Here is an 8171-nt window from a genome sequence, read left to right as displayed (position 1 = left end):
ATACTACCAGAATTAGAGTGTGGCAGGGCCGGCAAGATAGCTCAGCAGACTAAGTGCCTGCTTAGGCAAGCACAGGGACTGGCATTCAATCCCTAGCTCCACATGTCGCACGGGGCCCACCTCCAGGCAAGCGAGATCGGGAGAGGCAGCACATGCCTGTAATCCCAGCACTGGGGAAGCTAAAAACAGGAGGATCACTGCTAGTCCAAGCTACACGTGTAGTAAGACCCTATATTAAATACCAAATAAAGTAAGGCAAGGTCACTAGATTTTTTAAAAAATAGCTTTAAAAACCAACTGCCATGAACATAAAGCTTTTAAAAATTTTATCTTCTTGAGCCGTGTCAAACCTCAGGAGCTTCAATGAGCTACATGAGTGGGGAAAAAGCCCACCCATCCCCACCACCATGACGGGAGCCACAGTGAGCCTCGGGAACCTCAGTCCAGAGGAACCCTGGTGCCTGGCCCACACTCCCACACTGCAGGATGGCCAGCTAACACAGGAAGCACCAGGGCCAGGGCAACTGGCTCACCCAGAGGAAGCCAGGGTAAACCCACACTACCAAGGGCAAGCATTTTGGACACAAACTCCTAATTTGTGATGGGGTCTGTTATGTAACTATAGAGTTTACTTTGATCATCTGAAGTTACAAAATCAAAAGTGACCACAGTTCGTCAGTTTCTAAATTGTGTTTATTGCTAATTTTACTACTGTAGTTCATATGTCATATCTGTTATAATTAGTTGGTCTCTCTAGTGTGACGATATCGGGAAGCTCTGGGGTAATCTCACCACAACCCTACAGCAAAGGACTAGGGACTGAGCCAAAGAGAAACGAACATCCCAGTGTCAATTAATTGGGAAAGCAGGATTGTTGGACAGACACTAACCAAGAGTCTCCTATAGACAGAAAATATCCCTGAAGTACACAGTATTCCTGAAGAGGCCTTGCTACAACTGATATAACTACCTACTACCAACATTCACAAGGATCATCACAGAAAACAAAACAAAACAAAAAATCATGAAATAGAAATGTCAAAATGAAGGAGCAAAATGAAATCTCAGACCTCCAGCCAACCTAGGACAAATCAAGGAGACATAGAAGAACTTGGAAGTCGTATACCTGAACTTTCTGAAATGATAGCAACTGAAATAAATAACTCCATCAGGCTATAGAAGAAATCAAACCAGAAATAATCTCTTAAGACAAGGAAGAAAGGAAAGGAAAGGAAGGAAAGAAAGACAATGATGAAAGAAATACTCAGCATATCTAAGGAACACATAGACAAAAAAAAAGAGGAACACACAAAAATAATAGAAACCTTGAATGAACAATATAGCTAAGAATTCACATGCATGAGACAGATTCAAATGGATAGCAAATTAAGAATTCCACTGAAAGCTGGAAAAATTCAATTGAATGAAACTGAAAATAGACTTTCAGACCTTGAAGACGGCATCACAGCTATCAATTGAGAAAGCAGAGCTCTCTTAAAAATAAGAAGGAGGGGCTGCAGACCTTAGCAAGCACAAGGTCCAAAGTTTGATCCCCAGTACTGCATACTGTGCTGACCCCAGAACCAGGTCTGGTGGCACACGCCTGTAGTCCCAGCGCTAGGGAGGCTGAGACAGGAGGATCACTACAAGTCTGAACTTCATAACAAGACCCTATACCAAAAACATAAAAATAAAATAAAGAAACCAGGAAATAATTCAACAGCTGCAAGATCATGTGAAGAAAAACAATATAAGACTTTAAAGGTGTCAACAAAAATCAGGAGTCAACACGGATGATATAAAAAGACTATTTGAAAGAGTAACAGCAGAAAATTTCCCAAGCATGGGAGAAGAAACTAGCATACAGTAAGTGGGGCAACATAGAACTCCAGTTAGCCATAACCAAAATAAATCTATAAGACATATAATAATCAAGATTCTAGAAATGCAGCGCAAGAACAGAATATTGAAAGCTATTAGAGAAAAGAAGCAGATCACTTACAAAGGAAAGCCCGTCAGAATCAAGGCAGATTTCTCAACACAAACCATCACATGAAAAAGAGTTTGGAGCCGGGCTCATTGGCACACGCCTGTAATCCTGACACTCGGAAGGCTGTGGCAGGAGGATCATTGTGAGTTTGAGACCATCCTGGGCTACAAAGTGAACTCAAGGCCAGCCTGAATGGCACAGAAGGACCTTGTCTCAGAAAGACAAAAAATAAATTTTAAAAATATAAAAAAGAGCTTGGAATGGTCCAAAGTATTTCTGGTCCTGCCTGAAAGAAAACAATTTCTAACCCAGATTGATGTACCCTGAAATTATCTTTCAAAATTAATGGAGAAATAAGATACTTTCATGAGAAAGAACTGAAACCACCAAACCAACCCTATAAAACATACTGAAAGATAGTCTAGACAGACATAAAAATGACCACAACTCCACAAACAGCACTAGAAAGGAACCACCAAGCAGGACAAGCAACTACACAGAAGCGCGGTGTGGCCAGTTCAGCCCACTTCTTGTCCCTCCCTCAGAGCCAACCAAAACTGCCTCTTGGGAAAAGAAGTCAATAACTATCCTCAACCGGAGAACAAGCGCTCCATGGGCCAGACCGCGGCTCACAGTGCTGAAGAGGCCAAGGGCCGCCACCCCTCTGCAGGCCCAGGAGGACACCGCTGTCCCCACCCCGCACCTGTACTTGATGTCAAACACTGTGGCGTCTTCATCCTCGTCATCCTCCTCATTTAGCGGGGCCATCTCCACGCGCTCGGCCGGAGTGGTGATGATGTCGTACTTGCGGGTCTTCTTCAGCCTCTTCCCCGACCTGAAGGGGACAAGCATGATGGTGAGCAAGCAGCAACACCAGCAGGTTCCCTCCTCCCATCATGCTCACTGCAGCAACCCGTGTGCCGCCTCGGACCTCGGGAGTCAGACATAGAGCCTGCCAATCCGTGCAGTCCTCACTCACAGCAGGTAGTGCCAACAACTCAGAAATCAAGATTTATAATGTCTCAATGTAGTATTTTGATTTTGCTTTTCCTGGGTGCTCTGGGGATTGAACCTGGGACCTCATTCGTGCCAGACAAGTGCTATGCCACTGAGCTACACTCGCAGCTGAATGAGACTTTTTTTTTTTTTTTAAGAGAAGGTCTACAGGGTGATCAGGGTGTCACTACTAGATTGGACTTGTAGTGATCCACCTGTTTACAGCCTCCCTAGGGTTGGGATTACAGGCGCAGGCCACCCTGCCCAGTCTCAGCGCACCCAAGGGGCGGGGCCAGCACACCATGTGGATCGAACCCCTGACCCCTGCACCTGCTTGCAGGAGCTTTAATCCACTGAGCTATTTGGCCAGCCCTTAAATGCAACATTTTTCAAAGGCAAAATGCACACAAAAAATCCATGGTGATCAAAGGGCTCAGCAAGGACAGGATCTAGCAGGTGGGGGCAGCTGAGTCAGGGCCTGGCAGCATCCTACTTGTGGGGTCTCAGGAGATCAATGAATCCCTGAGAGCCTCACTTTCTCCTTGGAGTTGTTTGAGTACAAAGGGAGAGAACCCAGCCACGAAACCTGATGGTCTCAATCCTCATTGCCAAAGTTTCTCCTTCCCATGGTCTTCACAAATCTTACTTTTCTTGTTGCTGAGAGAAAACGCCCAACACCCAAAGGCAGAGGAGGAAAGGTTTATGTCAGCTCAGTGTGTGGATGTTCCAGTCCATAGCCAGCTGGTTCCAAAGCAGGGTGGCCTGATGGAGGGGCATCACAGGGGAGGAATGCTCCAAGGCAGAGCGGGTGGGAAGGCCACAAGCAGCCGAAGCAGCAAGAAACAGCAGCAAGCCTGCCTCTCCCTTTTCTTGCACCCAGGCAATCAGCCCCAGAGTGGGCCTTTGCTTATCCACTCCCTTGATCCCCACATCACACCCTTCATCCATTGCCACGCCCCAATCCCACCACCTTCAAGCTCCCCCATCTATAAGCAGACATCTAGATGCACACAAGAACATCACAGTAAGCACACAGGCACGGGTGTGAGTTGACGGGATCCCAAAAGTACGGTGAAGAGTACAGCAAGGGCCAGGAGTGGTGCTCAGAGTCTAAGTCGGGACACAGCCAGCGCCTCACCAGGCACCCAGAACATCCCAAACACACTTGGCCCCACATTCACTCCACCTCTGTCCCCAGGGAAAACAGCCTTCACATTCTTCCCTAAATGGCTTAGTCTCTCAGCAACTCTATCCCCAATTCTGGATGGGAGAAATTTCAACTCAGAAAGGCTCTTTGTGTCACAGCAATCCACAACAAAGCCACAAGAAAAGCCAACTATTCTAAAACTCCCAGTCTACACAGACCCATGTTACCACGCCTTTCCTAGGACAACAGCCCTAAGTCACCACCTGGGTGGCTACCTGGAGGAAGGGAGCACCTGGTTGTGCGGAGGGGCAGGGTTCCCTCCTCTGTCACCAGCACCAGGTACCTGAGCTAAAGAAGCAGCTGGGATGTTTTAGAAAAGGGCACATCCTTAAACCCATGGACTTGAGAGAGCCCCTGGGACCGTCAAGGTGACCGTGCCCAGGGTCAGGCTGAGGGTCACGGCTGTGTGTAACCCTTCTGCAGGTATCTTGGCAATAATCCTGAATCCCCAAGATGACACCTGAAGAATGCCAGTGAACACTGCGAACCTGAGAGGCCCCCTGGGCACCCAGAGAGGAAGCTGCACGCTGCCTTGAGTGTGCTTGATAGTGTTTCTAGATGGGGCTAAATCTGAAGGGATAGAGTCAGCACATAGCTCACTGTCCCCAGAGCAGTGGCCTCGTTAAATCCGGAGAAGGCTTCACAGAACAACAGATCCCTCAAGGGACAGCTCCTACCGGCGACTGCAGGTTTTACCCAGCCTGAGTCTCTAGTTTGCAGGGCACAGACCTTGAACCCTTCAGCCCCACAGTGCTCACAGCATCACAAGCTGCCCTCCAACAATATGTCTCTCTCCCTCCCTGTCTCGTGCACATGCACACAATCGGTTCTGCTCCTCATAAGTACAAAGGGCCATTCACAAGAGCCCTTGTGCATGCTTCAAATGCCAGTTTTGACACAACGAGCTGGAGAAATTACAACTCAGACAACTGGCTGTAAAAGACAACACTCCTTAACAAAAAAAAAAAAAAAAAAAGCCATTTATTCTGTATTTCTGCTATTCTACTGGATCCACACTGCCCAGGGACCTTCAGGTCCCCCTGCCCACCTGACCCAGGCCAGAGAACTGAGCCACCGTGGTACAGACAGGGAACACGAGAGATGGGAGACACACGGCACAACAGCCTGCCAAGTCCCACTCATGCCTCTGAAGATGGCCACTACCATCTTCAAGGTCTGCTGAATGTGAATATGCTCTTTTCTCCTCTAAAACCCAAGTCAGAATTAATCTCCATTTGAAAGATGGAGAGGGTGGAAATAACCCGGGGTTTAAAGGTTTCAGAAGAGCTCAACATTCACCATAACTGACACTGGCGTCTTCATAAGAAGAGCAAGGGACCAGACCCCTACACACCCTGTCTCTTGCCTCCTAGGAACTCCACCAGCAAAGCCACCACCAGGACTGTGGCTGGAGCGGCGAGCCAAGAGTCTCTTTTCCTTATAACTTACCCAGTCTTTGTATTACTAGCAACAGAAAACAGACTAACCCTGTGGTTTTTTTGGTTTTTTTTGTTTTGTTTTTTTTTTTTAGGAGAATCTCACTTGCTGAGTTGCCACGCTGGACTCAAAACTCATAGCCCTCCTACCTTAGCTTCCTGGAATGCTGGGATTATAGGAGTGTGTCACACAACCAGCAGCGCTGCATCTTTCTGCATCATATTAGGCCACAGGGGCTGGAGGGGAGCCCAGTGCTTGAGTGTGTCCAGCGTGTCTAAGGCCCTGGGTTGGAACCACAGCACCACACACGCAAAGGGTCTTAATCACAGTCCTTAGGAGTTGCCTACTTGCTGGGCGGTGGCACAGCAATTCCAAGTGGGTTCGTGTACACAACTTCGAAATAACCCCACAGGCACCACCAGATCTTACAGCTGAGGAAACTGAGGCTCGGTGAGGTCACCTTGAAAAACCCCGCATTTGCAAAGAGGCGGTGCGCCAGCTCACGGCTTCCCTTGCTCCAGCATGGCTGCAGCGCACCTTGCCACCACATCATTAACACTGAAAAGCCCTGGCCCTCCCTACACTTCCCAGACGGTGTGACTTTAGACACACTCTCCTCCCTCGGGTGACTCTCCCGTGGGACACAGCCAGCCAGCACCCTCCACCTCCTCTGGGTAGCTTTTAGCCTCCAGGCCTGGCCGTACCTCTGCTCTATAGGAGCAGACCCAGGAATGAAGCCTGGGCCAATCAGCGCACTGCAACCTCCAGCCAGCCAATGGCAGGTGAGAGAAGAGGAAAGCGGGACCAATCAGAAGACAGAAAATAAGACCTGAAAGGGAGCCGGCTGAGGAGGGAGAAGGACAGAGAACAAGGGACTAAATCAGCTATGAAGCTGGACCTCCTGCAAGACTGCAAAGCTACCTTCTCTTTCACAGAGTGACTCCAGACTGGGTTTTCTGTCACACACAACCTAAAGAATCTAACTGCCACGGGGCCTCTAAGGAAGGCACAGCAGGTCATGAAACTCCACTATAAGAATAAACACCATCTCGTGCTTGCTTCACGTTTTCACAGCAAGCCTTCTACGTGCAGTATAATTTTCCCATTCCTCAACTGCTTCCCTTGCGCTCCACACCACCACAGGATGAGACAACTCAGCAACAGCAGCAAGAAAGGTCTTGCTCGAGGCCCCCTGTGAGCAGGTTTCCAGGGGACACACACTGTGTGTGTGTGACACCTCACAGGACTGCCTACAAGCGCGACTTAAGGAAGAGGCCAAGACCACACTGCTGCGGAGCTGCTGCAGTCACTCAGCCAGCAGACAGCGCCCACATCCAGCCCAGGGGCCCGGGAAGTAGACGCACGCGGTACCCGGTTCCAGGAGGGGCAGAGTCAGAGGCGGTCAGAGCCCGGGGTGAGGTCAGAGGACCTCGCAGCCCGTGGAAACTGCCAGGCACCGCACTGCCTGCTGGAGACAAGGGAGACTGGAGAGATAGGACAGGGAAGAGATGCCCTGGCCAATCCTCAGTGACACAGCCCGGGGCCTCCTTCTGAGGTCTCCTTATCCGGATGGCAGAAACAAAGAAACAGTAAGCAGTCATCAAGCGTGGGGTGCTCTGAGCTGTAACTGCGGACTTTGGGCTTTTTATCTGGAGACAGGGCCTTACTCAGTGCTCAAGCTTGGATCCTACCGTCTCAGCCTCCTTCAGGACTCAGATTAAAGGTGTATGCCCCCACGCCAGGCTAGCACCTGCTAGTTTAAGTACATATCCACAGGACGTCTTCAGAAGATGGGGAAGTCCTAGAAAGGACCAGTCAATTGAAGAGACCTTGCCCTCAATCTCAAACATACACTTCTAAAATGAGAGAGGAGAGGTTCAGAATTCCTCTACTCTGCAGTGTAATCCCCCAGCCCGAGGGCTTGTTTACTCAAAGCTCTTTGAACAGCTGCTCTGGAGCCTTTAGACACACAAACCCGCCCAGGGAGTGCGCCCCAACCCAGTCGGGGACAGGCCCATTTCCCTCACACACCCCCATAAGAGAAACATAGCTTGCCCAGGCGCTCACGGGATGCCTGGGTGTGGAGCTTGGCAGTCAGCCACACAGGCAGGGAGGCCTGAGGCTGAGGTTCCCATCTCAGCCCTCACAAGCATGCAAGCGCTGCCTACCCCACCTGTCTACCCCACATGGCCCTAAGCACGCCCGCCCATTCCTTCTGGGAACACCCCAGCCAGGCTGAGTTTCCTCCTCCCTCTGATTCCTTCAGTCTCCATTCACAGGTGCCACCCTGGCTGTGGGGCACAGCTCCTCCAAGGCCCGGCCCTCCTGCACCTCCACTCTGTGGGCTAATATTAAAGCAGTTACCATGACACTGCAGCTCTCAGTGCCAAACGGTGGGCACACAGTGGCACAGCAGCCCCCAGCGAAGCAGGAAGAGTGCCCACTGTGGAGTCAAGGATGCCGATAGGCCTAGAAAGCCCGGGTCGCAGCCCTCGCCCCACTCCCCGCCTTCCTTTCTTCCCTGCTGCCCTCCGGGGACCC

General features: G+C 50.1%; 1 protein-coding gene across 1 annotated transcript in view; it reads right to left on the bottom strand.

The window, feature by feature from the left end:
• Positions 1–8171, bottom strand: part of Fam174b (family with sequence similarity 174 member B) — a gene marked incomplete at its 5' end in the record, with an annotated part of 29457 nt that overhangs the window by 5959 nt on the left and 15327 nt on the right. Inside the window, one exon of the mRNA XM_023712276.1 lies at positions 2694–2825. Within this exon, the coding sequence (XP_023568044.1) occupies positions 2694–2825 (132 nt within the window). The remainder of the gene's footprint in view (positions 1–2693; positions 2826–8171) is intronic.

This window comes from Octodon degus, unplaced genomic scaffold (assembly GCF_000260255.1).
Source record: "Octodon degus isolate 3935 unplaced genomic scaffold, OctDeg1.0 scaffold00002, whole genome shotgun sequence".
In the NCBI taxonomy this organism is placed as follows: Eukaryota; Metazoa; Chordata; class Mammalia; order Rodentia; family Octodontidae; genus Octodon; species Octodon degus.
Note: the sequence above shows the minus strand (reverse complement) of the source record. Positions and strands in the feature narration are given on the sequence as shown.